Below are 23,863 nucleotides of genomic sequence, written 5' to 3'. Positions count from 1 at the left end.
TGTTTTTAATTAAGCAATGCCCTGTGTTATACTTAACTACACACTATTATCAGAAAGTTAGACCGTCTTTAGTTCCTTTAGTTTCACTCTTTTACACTCTCAAGCGAGGTAAGACGTCTCTATCAAATTCACTGACACCTTTATCCCCGCCTTAAACTGACAGAATTCAATATGCTGCAGCTGTGTCGATGTTACATAAAGAGTTCACTAAACTATGCAAGACAAACCTGCAGGCCCCAGCGTCCCAAACAACCTTCAACAGCACATGAACTTCAGCCCGGATGAAGAAGTAAACAGCGCAGAGAAATAAAGACCATTCTTTCTAAGAGTAGTTTTTTCCTCTCTCCCTCTCCTGTCCTCCACATGGGAGAGATATTAGGCGTTTGTGTTTTAAGGAGCTGTGAAATACATAAACCATGAGCCACAGGAACGCGAGGCCCTGTGGATATGCAGATGGGCTTACTTTGCTGGTGTCAGGGATGCTTAGAGGGAGCAGGCACAGGAGCAGTTCTCATCTAAAGGATTTTCTTAGGAGTGCAGAGGGACAGGGTGGTGGCAGCGGAGAACACTCGGGAGACTCGGAAACAGAGAGTGGGAGGAGGGAGAGAGAGAGAGAGAGAGAGAGAGAGATGAGGATAGAGGGAGAGAGAGCTGACAGTCCCCTGTGGCCCTGTAACTATATCCAGAGTCTGCTCAGTGCATAGAGAGGGGTGGGGGCTCACGCAGGGCCATGCTGATTGGGCAGCCCTGGAGAAGGGCTGGGGTAGCGACAGGAAGTGACCTCAGCCCAGTGAGGCAGCTGTAGGGGTGAGCTAGCTGACTTCCTCCCTTGGCTCTCACTAAGAAACAGGCTGCCAGCCTGATTCAACCCCTGTTACTCCGCTGAATAGAAACCCAGCCTTGCACAGACTGCTCATAATAGACTCAAACCTCTATTCCGCTCTCAAGCTCTGTTTTCTTTTCATCCCTTTATATTTATTTATATGTTACGCAGCACTCTTTCAGCCTAGGGTAGTATATAAATATATGAACTGTGTAATTGAATTATATACAATGTATATTCATACAGGATTATACAACTATATATTCCAGTGCATTTTTTGTCGATGATAGAGACCAAACACTGAATGAATGTAACTGAAGAGTATGCAACAGCCATCCAAGAAATACTAAAACACATCAATGGCCTACAGTCCCAGTAAATATATAATTTGCATGTTTTTTGTAATGTCTGGTGAAAACTACAAAACATTACTGAGCCTTTTTTAATTAGCTTGTAAATGTTTGCATCTTCAATAGGAATGAGGCGCAGCAGGGTATAGGGAAGTATGGAGAGAACAGAATGAGACATTGTTGGTTTTTGGTCTATTAATGGGATTTGATGACATTAAGAAAAATATAGACTAACACCAGCCTTATTTTTCAAATGTGGAGTATATACCATATTTATATCTTTTTGCTGTTTTGCCCCAATGCACCTGCTCACAGACGTAAACACATACACGCACACACACACAAGGTCAGTCAGGCAGGTGCAGAGTTATCTGCATAATGAAGCAGGCCAAGTCTCCAAAGGGACAGCATTGTGCGCTGGGGTCAAATGAGGGCTGCACATATGGCAGAGAAACAGATCTGTGAACCCTGCAGCAAGCTTGACCTTAGCGTACACCCTCGCACAGATAAGCAAACAGAATGGTGATCAAAGAGGGCAGTGATCCTCTTGCACGGCTATGTGGATGCTCTCGTGCTATCCTCCTCCTCCTCCCCCCTCTTTCACTGATGCCTGCTGCTACACTCAGACGCACATGTAGGCTAGAGAAAAGCTCACCTGTCGAATGCATGACTGCAGAACGCACCGTCAAGTCTTTCTCTCTCTGCTTTGATCGGCCTTTACCTCTTTGCCAGACGGTCGTGAGGGAAGGTAGTCTGTGAGCTCGACAACTTGCGGTTTGTTTTCACATGCTGGAGACACCACCTTATGTGATATACCATGCCATATGTTTATGTTATTGAGAAAAGCTTGTAAAAGAACATGTGGTGATATGTTACTGTAAAAAGTTCAATAAGTATACGCCCACCCTGTTTCTCTTGGCACTGCGGGAGATGTTTCCATTCCTTTTTCTTCTTGAATATCAGAGGTCACTGGGTTCCATGTGTCACAGTTACTCAGTGTCAATCTATAGGTGCAGAGAGTGAGATACTGCGCTACCTGTTTTTTTTATACTTCTCATCAGGTGAAAAATTCTGTATATATGAGCAAAAAAATCACATTCTCGATATGTGTTTTTATTTAACTGTTCGTCAAATGTCTTTTTTATGAGTCAAGCATTAATAGTAATTACAAAAAAACAACAACATAAAACTGCACTGTCTTTCCAGTGCACTTGTTTTGCCAGATTTGCCTAAAGCACCTTCGATTAACCCTCTGCTTTGGTTCCTCCCAGACTCGAGCCGGGCACAGGTGGTTAGGTAGATTGTGTTTTCGTGCTTTTTTGGTACCCAGGGCGCCTATGCGGTGGGCACTGGGCTGTAGAGACCTGGGATAAACTCTAGATGAGTCCCCGTTGCATACCCCCCCCCCTCCCCTTGCAGTAGCTGGCCCTAATGTGGGGCTTGGCAGGAGCTTGATCGAGCACTAGTTCTGCCCCATGGCAGAGTGTATAGGCCGTTTATTGACGCACAGGAGATGGGCACTTCTCTGGAAGTCTGAGTCAGCAGATCGTTGTGCTGCAAATGAGCATGCAGGTTCGGAGTCTGAACGACATTTATTTAAGCTATCTCTGGCCATGGCTGAGGTAGTTTAATGTCAAGATAGATGTGTGGGGAATTCTAATGCCAAGCAAATAAACTGGGACTCTGTCTTGCTTGAAATGACTGTCCTATCACTGTATTAAAAATGTTGACATGTGAGGATGTTGCAAAGGAGAGAGTGTTTTGGCAGCCTTGACAGTCAGTTTATGCACACTGTGCAAGTGATGGTTTGATTTGGATAGAGTATCTTCCATCATTTTTCTGTCTTTGTGGTAACAGTAATAACCCTCTGCCCTGTTTTAAATGAGGCATTTTGCACATTCTTGATACATATTTTTGATTCATCTTCTGCAAAGCACAAATGACTGGTCCTTCATTTAGACTTCCTTCAAATCTGCTTTAATTTGAAGACGCTAAATATAAATTATTTTGCATGTTAGTTAATCAAAAAGATTAAGCTCACCATGTTCAAAGTGAAAGGCCTCGTCTCAGCGATTAGGACCCCGGCTGGTCATCCAATTTATGCCTGATGGGAGCAGATCACACGTCATATTATTTCCTGTCTGAGTCATGAAAATTGCAGGCAGGAGTCTTTACCGCAACTTTGTTCAATTTAAATTGTGAAAAGTAAAGTAGAAAAGAAAAGTGTGAGAATGAGACCTTTGCTATTCACCCTCTGTTTATTTTCCCATTTATGATTTCCTGTGTTTTTGTGTGTTTGTGTGTGTGTGCGTACGTGTGCGTGTGTGTTTCTTCTCCACAGAGGAAGGATTGAACCATGAATGCAAGCTCTGTAGTCAGTCATTCGACTCACCAGCGAAGCTTCAATGCCACCTGATCGAGCACAGCTTTGAGGGCATGGGAGGAACCTTCAAGTGTCCTGTCTGCTTTACAGGTGTGTATCGTGCATGCGTATGAGTTCAGTGTGTGTCTTGTGTGTCATGGATTTGCAACCCAGTCAACTGAAAGGCAGTGTTAGCTTTTGTGTACATGTTAACTTTCCCGAGACATTTACATCCTCAATATGCAAAGCTTTGCATCCCAAGCATTTTTTTTTTCCCAATGTGAAAAGGCAAATGATTTCTAAATGAGTTGGTAAATGTCAAACAAGCAGGTCGGCTGAAGCTGAGAGTAGTTTGCTGCATGTGGCTTTTTATTTAGTCAAATTGCCTCCAAATCAAGGCCAAAGAAGTGTCATGAGGTGAGAGGGGGGAGAGAGCAGAGGGGGTGGGGGGGGACAGTGTGAGCAGAGGGGAGATGGGGGGGGGTGGAGGAGTGGGGAAAGAAAAGGAGATGTGCTAATTGTGGATGGCAGTGGTGCTGATAGCTGTAATGATCTCATCTGTCTCTGTGCGTGGAGGTGGAAGGACTGGACTCCTCCTGAGAGGATAGTGCCCTCCTTCAGTGTCAACAGGGTTAACTATCTCTATAATGAAATCTGCAAAGTCGTTAACTTCAGCTCTTCACTCTTTCTCCCTTCTCAGCTCTTTACTCTTCCTCGCACTTTTTGGGTCCTCAGCTCATTTCCCTCGCTTGCGCTCCCCCCCCCCCCACATCCTCCTCCTCCGTGTCCGCCCATCACCCCCCTAAAAAAAAAGCTCATTTGTCTCTCCTCCACTTGTTATATCAATTAATATCATTACCTCCCATTTTGCATTTTGCATTTTGCTCAGATATCTTTGTTCGTATTTTTTACCTCTTCACTCACCTTACTATTGAGCTCCGTATTCATTTTCTTCATCTCTTTCTCTTTCTTTCTCTCTCTCCTCCCCCTCCCTCTACTGACTTCTACTTCCCTCATCGGTGTTTTGGCCTTATCTCTCTTTTAGCAGAAGCCTATTGATATATCCCCTCCTCGACACCCCCCCACCCCCCTCTCTTCCCCCCACCTCCACCCCTCGCAGGGGTCTGAGCATTTAATATACAGAGCATGCCTCCTTCATCTGAGCCTTCATTTTCCACCGCCGGCTTTGACAGACAGGTCCCCCCTCTCCCTCCGCGTCCATATCGATCACGGCACATGAGAGGGATGCTGGGAGGGAGAAGGGAGGAGGGAGAGACAGAGTACACCCTCAGGACAGTGGTCGCAGAGCAGACAGACAGATGGGCTAAGGCCTGTGGTAGCGGGGAAGGCAGGCTAGGATGGACAGAAAGGCCTCCCTCTGTTGGGGATGCAGGGGACAGGCAGACTGAAGTCAGAGCACTCAGAGGAAAAAGAGGAACTGAGAGATTGGCTGACAGCTGTCCTTGAATATATTTCTTCAAGTTGAGTCTGGCATAAATTACAGAACAGACACTAGTTTAGCACCCTAACATAAACAAACTAACTGTCTATTGTCTAATAAATGTGTGCAGTGTTTGCAGGCTCCTTTTTCAAATTAATACTAGGATTTTAAAAGACTCCATACCAAGATCTTCATCAAGATTTTTACGCAGCAAAGTCAGAGAGAGAGACTTTGAAATTATATTACACAAATTTTCTGTAGAAGTAAATAATATATTTTGACGGAAACATGAACTGTGCAAATTATAGTTTTTATCAAGATAATAACAAAATGTTCATTAGCTAATATGGCAAGCCACATAATGGGAAAACTGAATGTTCCGTAGCTATTCATTAGTTTAGAATATTTTCAACAATAGTATCATTAAGTTTTTATGGTCATCTTTAGGTAATCACAGCACTTGGTTAAGGTCAGGAAAAGATAGTGGTCTCTATTAACTATTGAAGAAGTCAACACTGACGTAAAGCACAAGATAAGACGTGATTATTTTGTTAACACAACCAAAGCCACAGTCAGTAATTGCATAAACCTAACCACACACAGAACTCATTATACCTGACCCCGATTTCCCTCACAGTGTAATAGGCAACACACATCAGTGGTATATAAACATGACATCTGAGAGACGGGACCGGGGGGAAAGAATTATCAAGAAGTAAATAAGATGTGCAAAGAAATACTCATTACATACGTAGATTTACATTGACTGTTTATACATGTATGTGTTGTATATTATCAGATTATTGTGCATTAACACATAAGCAGCATGTTTATGTTGTAGTTTATCGCTAATTTAACTAAGCAATAGATGTGAATCATATTGTTTAAGATGCTCGTAATTATTACCTTAAAATGCAAACTAATTAATATTTCCACGGACTAAAATATTTCTCTGTAAGATGTAGTGGAGTCAAAGTATAAAGCATATTAAAATTATTCTATACTTCAGTTAATGCACATTGTTATTTTCTATATTAATTTAAGATTTTTTGCATTTCCTGTAATTCACCAAACAAGTCCTCAAAACTAAATGACCACATAATAATAACTATTATAAAAACTACAAGTATCACACAGGAAACCAATTGGTCTCCTGTATGAGATACAGTACCTGTGTCCTACAGCTTCCTCCTCTGCTCTAGTCATAACCACTTCAACCGCTGGAGGTCACCTGACAATAAAATGTAATTGTAACCTGCTTGCTCAAACAACTTCTTGGGTTGTTGTGCATTCATTCTCTATATGAGGTTCTCCCTTCAGGTTTTTTTTTCTTTTCTTTTTAGAACAATTTTGTTTACTCTGTGTGGCTGACATGCCAGAATTTTCATTCACAGAGATATAAAACAACAAGTTTGAACAAACTAGGTGGCAGCAGTGATAGTGGTCGGGTCACTGAGTTCATGTGATTAACAAGGTTACGATGATGTTTTAGTTTGATCTGCCCACCCATGACCTAAAGCTCAGTGGGAGGCAGGAAGTGACTTTCATTCTTTGACATCCCTGATTATCCTCAATCCGTACCAAAGGGAACGGAGAGAGGAAGAAATCATACAACCAAACAGACCACAGGAAAGTTTTTTTTTTCCTTTAACCCTTTTTTTGGGGGGGGGGGTCATAGACAGCAGATGAGGGGGAGACAAAATAGAGGAGAAAAGGAGACAAAACTTGGAGGAAGCTGAGAAGGTTGCAACTGGCAAGTTTGGATGTGAGATGAAAGTGGGGAAGAGGAGGAGGAAAAGAGAACTGTGTAGGGGAGGGAGGGTAAATGGAGAGAGGTCCATAAGCCCCTGGATGATGAGAGAGAGGCTGACTCTCTCAGGACAGATTTGACAGGTTTCAGAAGTGGGGGAGCCTGCAGCTAGAAGTGTCTGCCTGCACCCTTAGGAGCCGTAGTGAGGGCTGGTGTGGAAATTGTGATTGGGAATATGTGCTTAAGACAAACAAAACAGAAGAAAGTGTGCCTGATGAAAGTTGCTGTATGTGTGTGTGTGTGTGTGTGTGTGTGTGTGTGTGTGTGTGTGTGTGTGTGTGTGTGTGCATGCGTGTGCATATGTGTGTGCATCCTGGTTTTGTTTTTGTTTTTTTTTACTTATGTCACAGCATGAAGTATAAACTTGAAAAACTACAGGATGCACTGCTTTCAAATCTGCAAGAGTCTGACAAATACAGTAGTTTAATTAGTTGTTTTTTGTTTTTTTTTAGTTGCTGCCCACATGCTCGTGTGTGATGTTCAAATTGTGACAGCTAACATCCCAAAAACTGACAGAGGCTTAGCTTTAATTCAAAAATTAGTAGTTATCAGCTCATAGCACCAAATCAACTCACAGCCGACTTGTTTGTGTTGCCTCGGAAACCTTGGATCAGCCTCTGCATTGTGAACTCTCAGATTAAGCAGAAACGAACACATGTAGGCTAGACGAATAAATAAATGAAAAGGAGAAAGGGGGAAAAAAGGATAAACTTTTTTTTCCTCCCTGCACAAACAGCTTAGTATTGGTGCAGTGCAGCCTGCAGAGAGCACCACCCTGCCAAAATAAAGATGAGCTGGGGCCTGTAGTAAAGGAGACGTCTGCCATGGGCGGCCCCTGAGATCTAATCAGAGGGCTTAATATCCCCCACAGCGAGGAGACCTTGGCCCCTCAGCCCCCTCAGCCCTGACACCCCTGACGCTCAACCCGGCTCAGCGCTCTGTTCAGCTCCACTCTGGCTCCATGGCCAACAAACTCCACAAAGTTCCCTCTCTCTCTCTCTCTCTCTCTCTCTCTCTCTCTCTCTCTCTCTCTCTCTCTCTCTCTCTCTCTCATTCTCAGCAGGGAGAGACACAATGGCCAGCCACTGATCCTGTTTGGATGTGGTTTTGGATTATTTCTTCCCTGTTTCTCTCTGTCCTCATTTTAACCCTCTAGGAAGACATGTCTCTCCTCCTTTGCTAAATGGGCATTGCAATAGCATTTTTCATATGTGACTCATGCTACCAAATGCCAATGCAATGCCCCCACCCCCTCCCCCTTTTGCCCGTCTCAGCTTATCCCTTCATTACTAGTTGCATGCTAATTTAAAGAACGTTGAGGGAGACAAAACAAAGTGTTTAAACTGTAACTTAAATTACATAATAACCACGGTTTATATCTGCAAATTGAATTTTGCAATCATCTTTATTAATCCTAAGATTTGATGGATGTCAAAACTGAACCACATAAATTTGCTTTAAAAAAAAGAAAAAGTTGTGTAGCTCTCATTAGCATCTTTGCTTTCGTCTGGCCAGAATTTACTGGTCTTATAAAAGGGCTTGAAGGTGCCATTAATGCATTTTAAGCTCTGGCACTCAGGCACTTTGGCTGTGAATGTAATTTGATAAATGCACAGCTGATTAAATGTGTCTCTGACTGGAACTGGACCAGATACACATGTAAACAGGGAGAAACAGCTATCATGACATCTCAGTTGTGTTTAGCCCTATTGTACAGTATTTGAAGGCCCCCCAAGTCTCAAATCCATTTTTATTTTTGCTGTATTGACTTTTTTCTCCTCTCGCCAAAGACATAATGAAGGCTTCCTGCAGCTACTGTGACCTGCTTCTGTACAGTATATGCAGATAAAACACAGCTAACAGAAAAAAGCTATTGTTTATCAGTGTGTTTTTTTTCTCTCTCTCTTTCCGAGCATGTATTCCCCACAAGGAAAATTGTCACCGTTTTTGGAGCATAACAAATATGCATGATAGCCGGGGCCTTAACCTTGAGCTGAAATGTTTTGTAACAGACTGCAAAACCAGCCATCTATCTGCAATTATGTTTGTCTTCACATTGCTGTGGTCATTAGTTTCAGAAATGGACCATGGAGTTGTTGTTTGTTCATTAGAGGAGGTTTGTTCATTTCTGGTTAACAGGCTGCCATGTTCCAGAGACAGCTGTCACCTAGGCATTAGCAGTCTGAGCGCATCGCCACAGTGTGTCTACTTTGGATCAAAACTTTTATTTCCCAGGTCAGGAGTGTGACATTCAATGAAGCCGAGTGCGTCTCAAGTGTACGCAGCTCAATAATTAATAACCACTCTCCCAGGTGAGCCCAAATTGGGACACGTTAATGTTGCAGAGCTCCGCCACGGGGCTGCCGCGACCCCAAAGCCATCTCCAACAGACACCTCACCTTTTGTGGCTGTGCTTTTTTTTTCTCTCCCCCTCCCTCTCCATGTGGCCCCTCAGTGCACGCATTAGAGGAAAAGTTATTTTGAGCTGTAAGAAATTCAAATGAAGCCCCCACATGCTAACTTTTCCAGAGCATCCAGACCTTTGAGATTAGACAGCCATCCTTAAAGCACAAGGGTCTGGGATAACAAACGGCATGTTTGAAGTGCTCCTTGGAGAGTGCAGAGATGCACGCACACACACACACAGACACCCACACATGCGAGACACATGCACTCAAGACGCACACAATTGCATCCCCTTAGCTTTCAAGCGTGGACTATGGCTTAATTAAAGCACAAATGTATGGTATATGTTTTAAGTGCCAGTGAGTTGTGTGTTTATATGATGGTGAATGCAGTCTGGGTCTGCATGAATAAGTAGTGCAACACCATGAATATTTATATTGTCAATATAATTAGCGATGTAGACTAATGGAGGCCATGTTTTGCACTTGAAGCCATGCCAAATTTTTGTGGTTGTTTATTTTCCGGCTTGTTGTCCCCACAGTAGAGCTAAATAAAGAGCATCATTATTCCCAAAACATTATGCATTCGCTAGCTCTAGTGCCATGAATGTGACCACTCTAGTTTCACTTTTAACATCTTTATTGTTCTCTCTTTTTTTTCAATTACACATTTCATAACATTGTTTTTCTTCTCTATTGTTGATAAGGCATCCATTTGTTTGTAATTAAGTAATTGTCCTTGCCATTTAAAATAGTCAATTTTTATTCGAGCAGATGTAATTTCAATGATGCCTTTGTTCCCTTAATGGAGGCAATAAGGCCTAACTTTAATGTAGCACAGAGGCAAAGGATAGAGGCATCTTACAGTTCTTTCTTTTAGTTTTTTTTTAGACACAACGTTTGGAAAGGCTGTAAAATTTGTACTAACATTTATGAATATCCTCTTTGTCCCTGTGTCTCCTCTTTCCTGCATGTGAGCAGTGTTTGTCCAGGCCAATAAGCTCCAGCAGCACATCTTCTCTGCCCACGGCCAGGAGGATAAGATCTACGACTGCTCGCAGTGCCCACAGAAGTTCTTCTTCCAGACAGAGTTACAGGTGAGCTTCAGGCATTGGTGGAGCAAAAAAAAAGAAAAAAGTACTAAACTAAATAAATAAAAATAGAGGGCCACCAGCAGAATCTGCGACCGCTAATCACACATGACAGCTTAACTAACACTAAACACTCACCGCTTCACTCTAGCCATCCCCTCCTATCCCGGCTGGGGTGAGAGACTCAGAAGGAATTATTTCAGACCGTTTCCAAAACTCATTTGTGATGTGCAGATATGATTTGATTTGCTTATTAGACCAGCAGAGCACTAAAATATCTGGAATTAGAGGATTAGTGGAATGTTCGTTTTTGAAGCTGTAATTACATACAGTGCAGAGGCAAAAACACGGTTGAGTCAATATGCCTGCATCTCCCCTCCTAATCACAGAGGAGGCCTCATGGCTAAATATGAGCTTTGTCCTGTGGGAGACCGTATCTGCCCTTCAACAAAGTTAGTAGTTGGACTTATGAACTCGCAATGTTAGAGAGATAATCCATTTTCTAGCAATCTTTTTCTGCGGTCCTTGGAGAACCTGAAAAAATGAAACAGACCTTATTATATTATTTCACTGTGGTGGTGTTTTCAAGCAGCTCTGTTTTGTTTGGGGGATTCTCTACCGTACACATGGCACACTTCTCATATCCAGATCTTTTTCTATTACCTTTTGAAACTACATCATTAAAATATGAGTAGTCTGTAACCATCGTGTTCAATCCAATCACTGAAATTATTCTTAATTTGCCTAAAGCGCATAGAGAAACTAATAGCTCCTGACCACGTCTTCCAAGTACAGCTATCTGAAACTTGGATTAGCAGCACTATGTATTAGCAGGTAGCCAGAGGAAGTACCCAGGGCTTGGCTGCCTATTGATCGGCAACGATTTTCATATTGAGATTCAGGTTGTAAACACAGAGGCGTGTGTCTGCCAGGAGGAAGGTGAATGTGATCATTATCTGCTGGTCATTTGAGCACCGCAACCATGAATAAAACACGTCCTGATCCGCCAACATGCAACTCCAACACAGAGAAGGTTATTTAACAAGCCTCGCACTCCACCAGACTGCCAACGTGGAGTCTTTTCATTCATGCCAAGGCCTCGTATTTATCACATTTTCATCCCTCATTGGTACGAGTGTTCTCTATATAGCAAAGGTTGTTGCAGGTACCTGTAAACAATCTCAAATAACCTGGGGATGTTTTCCTACTTTTTTTTGTTTGACATTTTTTGGAATGAAGTGATCTCCACCTCCCGCAGGTGTTGTTTCATGCATGATTATATTGTTTTACACTCTGTGTGAAGAGACAAGAGCCGAACATGAAAGACCTATGGCACTTTGTTGTGAAACAGGGGGTTATGAAAGGAGAGCAGGAGCGAGCTTGGGGGATAAGACGATCATTATGCTCAACCTGTGCCATGCTCTAAAGGTAGTCCCATGTGAATTCATGCTCACACTCTCTCCTAGTACTTCATAGTACATATAGAGTAGAGTACAGGTATAGTGTTTCTTATCACATTCTCAGAAAGATCCACGTTGTCACAGCTTATTCTACTATGACCAGCTCAAAGCCATTTCAGGTTTAGGGTTGTTTCAAAGGTCCGTCTTTATTTTAACTTGGCAATGTTAGACTTGCCTTTTTCTCTATCTATAGTTTAAGTCTTCAACAAACATTGCAGGTTGGAGTCCTGTGTTTAGTTGTTGTTTGTTTGCAGTTGCCATTTCCCATGCATCACACTTCAAAATGTCTCACTGACACGGGGCAGTCGTTTGTCAGTCTGTCTGAAGTGGAGCTGTCTTCCAGCAGCGAGAGAAGTGGAAGCGCTCTCTCTTTGCTGGGTCTTGAGTTTGGAGTTTCTCCCTATTTCTCCCTGACACTCTGGCCTGCTCGCCGGCTGCCTGGGCTCCTCATCTCTCACAGTAGTCGGAGGGGTCAAAGGGCCAGTGCAAGCTGGGAGAAGGAGCGGCGAGAGGGAGAGCTGCCACGGCAGGTAAAGGGAAGCAGGAACGATATTTTATTAATTTGCTGCTGAGATCCTGAAACAGACCAAAGGCTGTGACAGGTATCCAGTGCACCGCTCCACATCCTCCCCCACCGCCTCCCCCCATGAACTCTACCCTGCGAGGGGCTAGCCAATTTTCGCCAGCCTGTCGAGATGGATGATGGGAGAGCATCCGTCTAATCAGCCCTCCTAGGACCCCCCGCCCAGCCGCCCCCCTCAGACCAGCCAGATTGACTGACTCCTGGGCCTGTGTGCCCCAGAATCCAGATTCCAAAGGAGAATAATCTCTCTTGCTCTCCCTCTCTCTCTCCCTCCATTTCTCTCTTTCCCCTTTCTTTCGCAGACAAAAAAAAAGAAAAAGTAAGCACTGACATGCATAGACCACCATTCCCCTCAACACTCTCCAGAGGACTTCTCACCACCATCACACGTACACACACACTCACACAGCCTCCACCCTGCGCATCCCTCTCCCTCACCCCATTAAAATATGGAGCAAAGTCTAGATATTTCATGAGGTGCTGATGGGGAGGGCAAGTGGGCTGGCTCTGCAGTGCTCTCTCTGACCCTCAGCTGCTGCCCACCCCTTGAGCAACTACAAGGCAAAGCCTCACTATATACTCTCCCCCAAATAAAACCCACTGTCCTCTCATTTTAAAAGCAACTGCCCCCTTATGAGGGGAAAAAATGTCCCAGGGTTCTTGCAAAGGCCACATTTCAATGTGAAACTTGATAATAAACTTCCTCTTTCCTTTCGCATTGGCTTCAGATACAGTAGCTTTTCACATTGCAGAAGGAACTGAGCTGCTGACAATGCTGCTAGGCTGGATTAATTAACCAGATTCATTAACTGATGGATGCACAGTATTAGCCACAGCTTAAATCTGACATTTCTCTAAGCGCAGTTCATTTGTGAGGAAATGCACAAGTTCGGCTCCTCTAGCGACGCGGTGTGCTGGAGAGCTGCAGTCGGAGGCTCCACTCCCAATGATCCCAATTCCTCCAAAGACAAGACAATGAGATTGAAGTTACACAACAGCGAGGATGACATTTTCTGTGTGAGATTCCCTTGTTCCTTTTAAGCTGGGCTGTCTTTTATTCCCTCCATCCTCCAATTTCATTATCATTCCTTGGAAGTGACACGAGATTGTAAGTCATGTGTTAAGTCGTGCAGCGATCGACAGAGGAATGGAAGGACTGGGGTACTGTATGACTTCTCCCTCTCCTCAGACGCCCGCAGGACACGTACCTTAATTGGAGTGTCTTTTAAAAGGATTCCTTCAAAGACAATCCAAAGCTCCCTGGCCTTAATGAGTGCTGAAAGTGACAAGAGCACATCTGCATCATGTTCTACTTCCCCACACAAATGAGATTCTCCTCTCCCCGTGTGATAGCCATTATTGCCAAGCTGTGACCAATTCCACTGTTTTAATTAAGCATATTTATAGGCTTCACGGTCACCAGGTCAGTGTAAACAGCCATGCATGTCATAACGTTGGGCCAAGACAGAGGATAGTGGGGAATGGACAGTCTGAGAGAAAGCAGGGAGGACGAGAGACAGCAATAGAGGAAACAAGTGCATGAAACGTATGCACAGAAATCTGTGTTATGCATTTTACGATGTTATTATCATCTTATTATAACGCATTGCTCGAGTGTGTTATATCCTATATCTTCCATATAAAGACTTCTTCCCCAGAAGTTTTCCTTTCTTTCTCTTCTAAAAAAGAAATTTATGAATTTTAAAATATGCCCCCGAAAACGCCCCAACTGCCCCGTGTCCCAAATGTGTCGCACTAAAGCAAAGCTTCGTGTGTTTGTCCCTAAGTGGCTCTCAAACACCCCATTTCCTCTGAATATCTTGATGTGCCAAGTGTGACAGCTCTTCATGCTTTTGAAAGTTGTATATATATTTATTTCCTTTTATTTGACAACTTGTTTTTTTCTTCATCACCCCAGGTGCTCAGATTTCTGTCACCATTTCAAAAAGTTGCACTACAAAATAAAAGAACAGTGAATTAGAAAGAAAGAAAAAACAGCTGCTTGTGAGGCAACATCATTAATATTTAAGCTTATTTATAATTATGTGCAACACTGTACACACACTGCTTCGCACTGTAAATGGGGACATAAACACCCTTAGATGACTAGTGATGTATCACAATAGTAGTGTTCTAGTTTTGTAGGTGGATCAGAATTAGACAGCATGACAGACCTAATGATCCTGGGAGGATATTCTCTCTCTGTCTCTCTGTGCGCGCCTGTGTGCGTGGAAATGTGTTTGTGCGTATACATCTGTGTGCGTGCTGTATGTATTTGTCTTTGTCTCTGTCTCTCCCAGGGTCTGATATGTGCATGCAAACACATTGTCTGGAGGGAGACATGACAAAAACTCCCAGAAGCCTTTGAGCTGTTCTTTTTTTCTTTTTCCTCTGTTTCACCACTGGGGAAAGTTAAATCCAAACAAAGAGGAGACGCTTGGTGTACAGTGCTAGAATCCATCACTGGATCTCTCCCTCAAACATGTCTCCTTTACTTTTCTTAGTTGACTTTTTCAGCAACTTTGATAAATGGCATTTTAAGCGCTTCTCGGGAAATTCACCACAGGTTTAATTTACTGCATGTAGTGATTTGATTTTCGAGTGTCTCTTATGCTGTTGATGTTAACAAAATGCAGCAGAGGCCAAAATAAACAGCATTAGAACAATTATTCCCTCTCGAATTTTATATTCACACATCGCAACACCAAAGTAATTTAACTCTTCAGTTTTGGAAAAGGCGGCTGAATGACACCAATTGCGGGACAATTAAAAGCTAATTTTCTGAATCGCTCCTCCATTTCAGTGGGAAAACATGAGAGTGCAGATCAGACGGGTGGAAATGCAGGGGAGAAAATTTAGTCCTCAAAACTACCCTCCGCATTTGTGAAGTGGCACACGCAAGGGTGGAGGCATGGGGAGCTGGCGGGTGGGGGCGGGGGTGGCTGGATGCTCTGTAGCATCCCTAGTCAAAGTCTGTCCCTGACTGAAGTGGTTAAATGTGAGAGTAATTGTGTTTTGTTTCTGGGACTGACATGTGGAACCCCATGGACCCCATCTCCCTCCCAGTGACAGGCAGAGATCCTCCCCCCTCGCTCTGTCTAATTAGAGGATGTAGCCCAGGGCTCATGTCCCAGGAAGACCCATCCCCCTCCCAAGATGGCTCCCCAAAGAAAGCCCTTAATTGGGTTCTTTAGTCATAGTCTTCATTTTGGCTGGAAAGGCATCTGTGTGTTGCTATCACCTCAGAATACAGTTTGTATCACTCTCTTGTGTTTTTTTTCCTCCTTTCTTTCCTCTCCCTCTCACTGGCCCTCTCTCTATTGCTTTCCCTCTCTCCCTCCACCTCCCCCCGTCTCCCACTCTCTCCTCACTTAATGAGGCCCCATAATAACACAGCAGTTGTGCAGTTGTTTTGCTACCTCAGTCAAACAGCGGGATCACTGCATAGTGTGTTTCTAGTACCATTCACTTGTCTACTTAGACAAGGTAATGAGTATCATTTGGAGCTACAAAACACTAGCCCACAAAAAGGGTGGTCCGTCATCTCCGGTTACACCTCAGAAGTACTTGGTCGGGGTAGTTAGACATGTAATCAAAGCATTTCAAGCCATATGGATTTATTATATATTTCACTTCATATTTATATATCACAAGCATACAGTGTCGATATCAGCAGACATGAAATGACACACATGGAGGACATTGAAATGTATCGCTGTTGTCAACTCCACCATTGCCCAGTGCTGTTACTGTATGACCATGACTCCCCGGGCACCGCACTTCAAACAAGACAGTCTGTTACCAAGGAGACAGGGCCGGTTGTGGCACAACAGTGTTTGGGGTCAACCCTCCCTACGGCCTGATAAGTGATGACTGTGGAGAATGCCAACTGCTGTATTATTTATTTATTTGATTGTGTTCTTCATTGGCTAAACTAGCCAGCAGTAAGCCTGGCCTGAGGTCAAAGCAGGAAAGGATTACTCCCTCAGTGGACTGGTCAACAGTAGGGAATGCACAAAGGGAGGATTGAGTCAATACTGGACCGAGTTCAACACACCATTAAAAATCAAGGCAGAATGGAGCACTCTTGTCTTTCTCCGCAGCAGTTTTGAATGATAAGAAAACACTTCGCGTGTTGGCAGCATTTGCACAAAATAAACCAGGCCGCCGCAGTGGAGTCATTACCGATTCAAGCCTATTGTTCATCTTTCAGTCACTCCGCAAACATAAATGAGCTTAAATATCCCGATTTCCGCACTTAAAGTCACCCCGCAGTTTGGAGCTTTCAAAGAAAAAGACCACAGGTTCTTTGTTTTAGTATCATTAGGTGACGTTTTCTGGCGTGTTAATTAAATTCCTGAGTGATGACTACGGGTATGCGCCGGTCTCAGTGGTTTTGTGCACACTCCCCGTGCTCCAGATGCAGCCATGTAGACTTAGTGCACGTCAGCCATGCAGGGTAAGAGCAAAACTCAGGACTGCCTAATAAGACCTTTTATCAGAGTTTAGAGGGCGATGTTTACATAATTCCACTGCTCTTTCACATTTTGATTATAGATAAACTAAATGAGACACTTTTAGCTGCAGGGGTTAAAATGAATGTGCTTAACTCTTCTAATTAAATTGTTTCACTAATGAGTAATCTTTACTGTAAGTAACACTCACTTGACTCACTCATGCACTACTGGGTGACGTGTCAACAGACATTACCATTATATTTGACATTTTGTTATGAGTTGCCTTTTCTCAGCACTGATTTATGAGTACAATATTCCCAAAAAATACCAAAAAACCGTCCTTAACTGGGACATTTACAGTGTTTTTGCTACTTCATGTGCTATTATGACTTTTTTGCTTGCACTCAGAGGTTTTATTTCAAGTTGCCTTCTTCGTATTTAAAAGCACAGAATGAGGCATTGTAAATAACCGTGTAATAATCAGCTCCATAGTTGCAGTTCTTCCTGTCTTGTTGTTAACACATTAATTACACTTCAGGGTAAAGCCAGTTTTATGATGCGCTGTGTAAAGTTTATAACTTCTAAATCATAATGAGCCCCAGTTAAGAACCATTTTGTGTTTTGCTGTTTTTACTTTGAGCAAAAAATCCTGACATGAAAAGAACTCATAATTACAGCATTTTCAATTGAATTGGTTTCTTTGTAAACATTTGTGCATTTATGTATCAATTTACTACACTAAAATAAATTTGGAAATATTATGCAGTAGTCGTAATACATAATCAGGTATAGATTGTCATAATTTTAATGTACACAACATGGAAATTAAGGGCGACATAATGCGACAGATTGTGGTCAGTTCACTGGTCAGGTTTGCTTTTGTTTAAAATGCACACTGCTCCGTTTCTTTGAGAATCCTTGCAACGACTATGGCTTAAAAAGCTGTTATTGCTCACTCAGCTCTCTAACCACTCAATAAAGCCAGGGTTTAACGTTACATACTGGATAACACCAGGTGCAGACAGGAGCAGACACAATGTACTTAGCATGTGCACTGCAGGTATTAACATTGCACTAATCAAACATTGTTAGCGTTGCGATTAAGCTTTACATCCTCTCTCTGTGATGTTGGACAATGTGAAGATTGTCTTTAATACAGTGAGATCAGATGAAAGAGCGAGTGTGTCTGCTAGTCCACAAGTCTTCCTCTGTAGGGCTGATGTAAGACATGCACCTCTGTTGCCTCACTGGAGACCGGGTGCTATCGATGGAGACCAGAGCAATGGGGAACAACATAAAGAATGATTAGTTAATAAATCAACTCCCCAGCCTGCTTGCACTTTCCCACTCTCTGCTCTTCCCCAATCGTTCCCCATTTTTTCTCACCCTTTCCCTGTCTGCAGCGGCGTTAAATTCCTAAGACATATTGCACCTGTTTGCATGGGTACACAAGACCCCTGCCGGGTGTTCTCCCTCCTCTTCCACTACCCCTGAGGGCGTTGCAGTAGGGTGATGTAATCAGATGAAAGTGGTGGTTTAATGGTGGCACAGAGCCGGTGAGAGAACAGGAGAGGAGGAAGAGGCTCGCTCCGAGCCAATGCAGCCAGTCTTCATAAGGGAGAAGCGGGTGCGCATTATTGATCAGAGCAAAATTTAATTTAGTGGAGAATTGACTGCTATGGTTTACCTGAATACTGCTGCTAACTGGGCCCTGCAGCAGGCCTGTGTGGCCAGCAGGTGGTTGAAAGGATCGAGGAGGAGATTAAGGGTTGGATAGAAGGGAAGGAAATGGATGATAAGGGGAATGGCAGAGTTTCAGGGGGAATAGGACGGCATTGAAGGAGGGAGTTAGGATGAGAGCTAAAAGGCTTAATGGAGGGCATCTAATCCTAAATTGCAGTGATTCTGGTGTGACACCATTAGTGACATCCTCCTAGATGTAGCGCAGGACATTTTGGACAATTTTGTGCATAAGGTGTTAATTGTGTGTTTCACATTTAATATGATATTTGTGGGCGCAGCTAGGCCTATTTAACTTATCCAGTGCTGGTGCAGAGGTACTTGAAGAACTTGACAAGGATGAAGATTGGAAAGTGCATTTGCACTCTCCCTCCCTTCTCCTTCCCTTCTCTTCTATCCTCTGTACTCATACACAGAACAGTTTATAGCGACTCTGCGGAGTTCACTATCCACAGAGATAAAGGTATCAGTTTCATTTTCTTTTAACATTTTTCCCCCTCTTTTCCTCTATTTCCCTTTAGTCTGCATGGCTGCCACAGCCACTGAAGTCGTTTAACACCGTCCTTGAGAAAGCCCTCAGTGAGAAAACTCCTGGCATGTTTAAGGAAAAGGTAGAATGCAGTGTGTGTCAGACAGAGCTGGGACATGCAGAGGGGGGGAGCCATTCCCCAGAGGGGTTATTTTCCCCTCTAATAGCTGTTACGAGCCCTACATTATATCCAAGGAGCTACGTTCCTTTGGGGTCCACAGACACACACACACACCTAGACGCACTGGCACACTCACACAAAGGCATGCACACTCAGTTGAGCACAAATTTTCTCTCTCTGTTTCTCTCTCTTCCACATACACACAGGCACACAAAAACACACGGCACACACACACACACACACACACACACACACACACACTCAGTCCTAGCTGCTTTGCTCTCCCCGTGTCAATATCCTGCCATTTGAAGTCACGTACTGCAGGGGCTTCTGGGAGTCGCCGAGGAGCCAGGCTGACGGGTAATGGGCCGCATTCATTAATAAGGTTGCCGTGCTCCTGTCCCTTCTCTGCAACGCCAAGGATGTCTTCACCGGGGGGTAGGGGGTTGGTGGAGTGTGAGGTGGGGGGAGGAGGTGAGCCGGGGAGAGAGAGAGAAAGAGAGAGAGAGAGAGAGAGAGAAAGCGTCCCGTGGGGAGTCTCCTCCCAGACTCACTTAAAGGAGCTTTATTTCAGCAAGAGAGGAGAGAGGAAGGCAGAGGAGCTGTCCGGGGCCACCTCTTTAAAAAAGGGAGAGCAGGGCCCAGGCGAGCCACGCTAACCCTTACAGGGGTCACACTCCTGCTCCCCGTCAAACAGCTTATTACCCCACCTGTCGAGAAGTAATCGCCCTAGCTGAAAGGAAAGCTGTCGAGGTGTTTAAATGCTTTACATGGAAGCAGCTGAAAGGGTAAAGAGGGAAGGAATGAATGCAACGGGGGCTAATAGTCATCTCCTAGCGCTGCCTGAGGGACTCTGCACCAACAGGACTGAAGGTGACTGCTTTGCTGAACCTTCTCACTGAGGTTGCAGTAATCATTTTAGATCAGCCGTATCTCTCAGTTATACTATAACAGCGGTGGAAATGTTATTTCATATGCTTGTTTGGTTAATTTTGCACCTATGCGCAGGACAAAATGTATGTGTGCACTGAGGTGTGTGTGTATTTGTGCATGCATGCGTGATGATGACTCTGTGACAGGTGTGTCTAGTCCATGCCAGTTTAGAGAGTCCAAGGCCGTGTTTTAAACAGAGCGCAGCAAGTGGGGCATGTAGTTTGCATTAAAAGGATTAGCAGTCACTTCAAAAGATGACCTGGATTCAGCCCACCAGGGACACCAGTTACACACCCCCTGGTCCACACTCCCTTTAAAGAACCTGGCACAGCTGCCCCACTACAACCACTCTCAATGGTCTGTGTGTGTGCCTGCATAAATTTGGGAGATACAGCAAAACAGAGCGTTGCTGTCAGCTTGTTATCGCATCATGGCGAATTGCGCACCCTTACATATATACACACAAATGTGGACAATCGCAGCATTAAAAAAAGCAGCACCACCACAAACTTTTTTTTTCTCCTGCACTGTATACAGCACATTCAATTCATGTAGGTACTAGATAAACAAGACTCCTAGGAAGATATTCTATCAGGTGTGTTACCGCCTTGTTATGGATTTGTTTCCATGGATACAGCCTTTGATCGGGAGGCAGGATTTCTGAGGAACGGGATGTTATCTGTCAGTGGTCTCATGCCTTTGTGTTGGACCAGGACTTAACTGTCTGTAATCCCAAAGCCAACTGCTATTGATCCACAGACAGATTTGACTCATGTGCAAGTTAATTGGATCTGGATAATGAAAGTCTAATAATGATGATGTTCAAATGTCAAGATAATCAAAAGACAGTCGCCCGTCTATCCTAGCTTTTTAAAATGAATTGTAAGGTGCAACAGGAATAATGTCTGTTTAATAACAGGCACGAAGTATGGATATACTGTATGTGATCATAATGTTTCCCCTGTTTTCTTTTTTGTCCTCACAGAACCACACGTTGACTCAGCACAGCAGCTAACATGGCAAAGATCAGCTCCGTGGCCGAGAACAAGGACCACATGACGCAGAGAATAATGTCTGACCACCAATTACCGTCAGTGCAGTTTTTCCACTGACTGTCTTGCACTGAACATTCAATTCAGTCACACCACAAGGAACCATGCCACAGCAAGAAAAAAGAAGAGCAAAGAAAAATAAAAGAAAGAGGGGGAAAGAACATAAAAGAACCCTCTCAGTTCTTTACTGACCATTATTTCAAAAATAAGAAAAAGCCAACTTGTTTGTACATAGAATTCTTCATGTGTTGCTTAACTACAGCTATATTGCAATCTTATACAGTATTTGCCAATGTACAGTTCAAAATGTTTGTCCAAAAAAAGAGAAGGAGGGGGAAAAAAAGATCAATGACATTGTCAATCAGACCAGATGGGACTCAACCAGTTGTGTAAAGGAGAAACAGGGTGCCACTGAGAGTGTAGGAAACCGTAGGAACCGGCAAGTGTTGTCAGGAGGACTCTTTTCATCAGCGCCACTCCTACTGCGAAGTATGTCACTCTGTATCCTGACATGGTCAATCATTATGAGATAGAAAAGCTTGATTCACCAGCATAGGCTGAGATCTTGTCTGTATGTCTGTCGTAAACATGGCTACCAGAGGACCAGCTGAGAACAGCGGTGCGACTAATCTGCACTGCCTGCGCTGGGGTTCAGATGAAAAGAGGAGGGAGGAAAAAAAAAAGAAAAAAACAACAACACAGAGAACAGAAAAACAGGACAGGATGCTGATATATGCAAACGCAGTGACACAGATTTGGAAAAGGCTAGTTCCTCTGGTTGGCTCGTGAACAGAAGCTCCCATGTGGCTCTCAGAGCAAGGGGGAAATCTCCAGCCCACTGACTCAACCTGTACATTTCTGTTGTTAATGTTTACTGCTCTTTGAAGCCTGGAGATTACTGGAATTTTTCTTTTCTTTTTTTTGTTATCTCTACATATGTTTTGTTTTTTTTTCAATGGGGGGAGTAAACCCATTTGGATTTGGGGTCATGAAGACTGAACGCAATTTCAGTCTGTCTCGGGGATATACCGTAGTGACAAAACTCCCTGGCTCTCCTGGAGAGTGCCCAAGTACTCTTCTTGTTTCTCCGCAGTATCCCATTGCTCACTGCTCAAGCTGGAAGCCATTGTGGCATCATCCAAACTTTAAACCATTCTGTTATGTAAATGTTTTGCATTCATTGAACCTGAGATGCACTTTTGTATGAAACTTTAATGTTTTGACATTTTGATTGAGACTTGTTCGTACACAGTTTACAGGAAATCACCATCTCCTGCAGCTAGAAGGACAGTTATCTCCAATGTTATTAAAATGTATTGTACAAATATGGAGTTCTGTATTTGGCAGACCTCGTTTTTTTGTGTTGCACATGTGATGGAAATATTAAAAACTGTATGAGGAAATGGCTTCCAGGTTTCTTCATTATCTATCTAGGAGGCGCGCGTGTTTGTGTGCGTGAATGTGTGTGTGTCTGTGTATACAATTAACCCATCAGACAAGACCTATGACAGCATAAACGCAATCATCATCAAAAGCTTACACTGCTTTTTTTTTCATTGTATCAAATTGCATCCTATTTTTCCTCACTCCCTCGTGGCTCTCACTAACGAACATCTGAGCATCTTAAGGGAGGTCTGTGTTATTAATGACTCCATTACCCATCACCCTGTGCGGTCCCATTCTACACACCCTTGCGCTAGGTCTATTTAGGGAGCCTCCAGCTCTCCGGGAGACCGAGGAAAAGATTCTTCTGCCTTTGCCGAATGGGACAAAACCCATGCAACAACATCTGTCTGTCTCAGCAAATGATTCATCAATGGTGACACACGAGCAGCATAACATTTGTTGAAGCTTTCAGTTTTGTTTTGAAAAGGCTCAGTGCTGCATCTGATAGCACTGTAACTAGGTTATACTCTGAGTAACAAATGACTGTTCATTTGAAATACAAAGCAGATACTGTAGTCCATTATATACTATATATAAGATTTACTGCATATTTACCACACATTGTATGCCTATTCTACATAAATAAAAGTAATAAAGGAAGCACAATGGTATTCCTGCATATGCAGATTTGATCCATTATGGGCAAAACATACATAAATCCATAGATGTGATCCCTCCGGATGATAATATTGAAGCTGATTTGTCACAAGAAATGATCACATACAGTGTTTTATAAAGCAGTGTAATCGGGTTTTGTGAAGCTTATCTTATTGAATTTTCTCATTTCTAGCATAACATCAAATGTGCATGTTGTCTGTCATCTATTAGCATTTATTGCATTACTATAACGAGGATCAGATGAGGAATGGGCAGGGCCTCATGCAGTGACAGTCTTCCACAATGAAGACTCAACCCCTCGTCCGCATCAGAGATGGTACGGCCCACCATTAACTGTCATACTGAATGCTAGCTGGGCATCCATTAAACAACTTTGCTAGCATCTCCCTGTGCCAGGCACTTTTAATAAGCTTCAAGGGCATTTGAACGGGTCCAGAACTTTGCTTTGCCAGAGATAGACTGGCCCACATCATCCATTACATTAAATTGGGTGGCGGCCTCCAGCTCATATTTATGATTTAATTAAATTCACTTGTGAGGCGTATCAGAACCACTGCGGCCTCCCTTTTAAAGCCAGCCTAAGCAGCAAAACACACACACACACACACGGCTACACACATGAGTGCATACACAAGCGTTGTG

The 23,863-nt window shown here is 43.4% G+C and overlaps 1 protein-coding gene across 10 annotated transcripts in view; it reads left to right on the top strand.

The window, feature by feature from the left end:
* Positions 1–22,560, top strand: part of znf521 (zinc finger protein 521) — a 90,721-nt gene extending 68,161 nt beyond the window's left edge. For all 10 annotated transcript variants that reach the window (XM_085805246.1, XM_085805243.1, XM_085805240.1 and 7 more), the window contains 3 exons: positions 3,515–3,646; positions 10,173–10,288; positions 21,091–22,560. In XM_085805246.1, coding sequence (XP_085661372.1) covers positions 3,515–3,646; positions 10,173–10,288; positions 21,091–21,120 — 278 coding nt within the window. In that variant the 3' untranslated portion in view covers positions 21,121–22,560. The remainder of the gene's footprint in view (positions 1–3,514; positions 3,647–10,172; positions 10,289–21,090) is intronic.
* Positions 22,561–23,863: the final 1,303 nt, after the last annotated feature.

This window comes from Trachurus japonicus, chromosome 17 (genome assembly GCF_045865225.1).
Source record: "Trachurus japonicus isolate A0001 chromosome 17, Traja_1.0".
In the NCBI taxonomy this organism is placed as follows: Eukaryota; Metazoa; Chordata; class Actinopteri; order Carangiformes; family Carangidae; genus Trachurus; species Trachurus japonicus.
The sequence above is the reverse complement of the archived record's forward strand: the minus strand, read 5'-3'. Positions and strand labels throughout refer to the sequence as shown.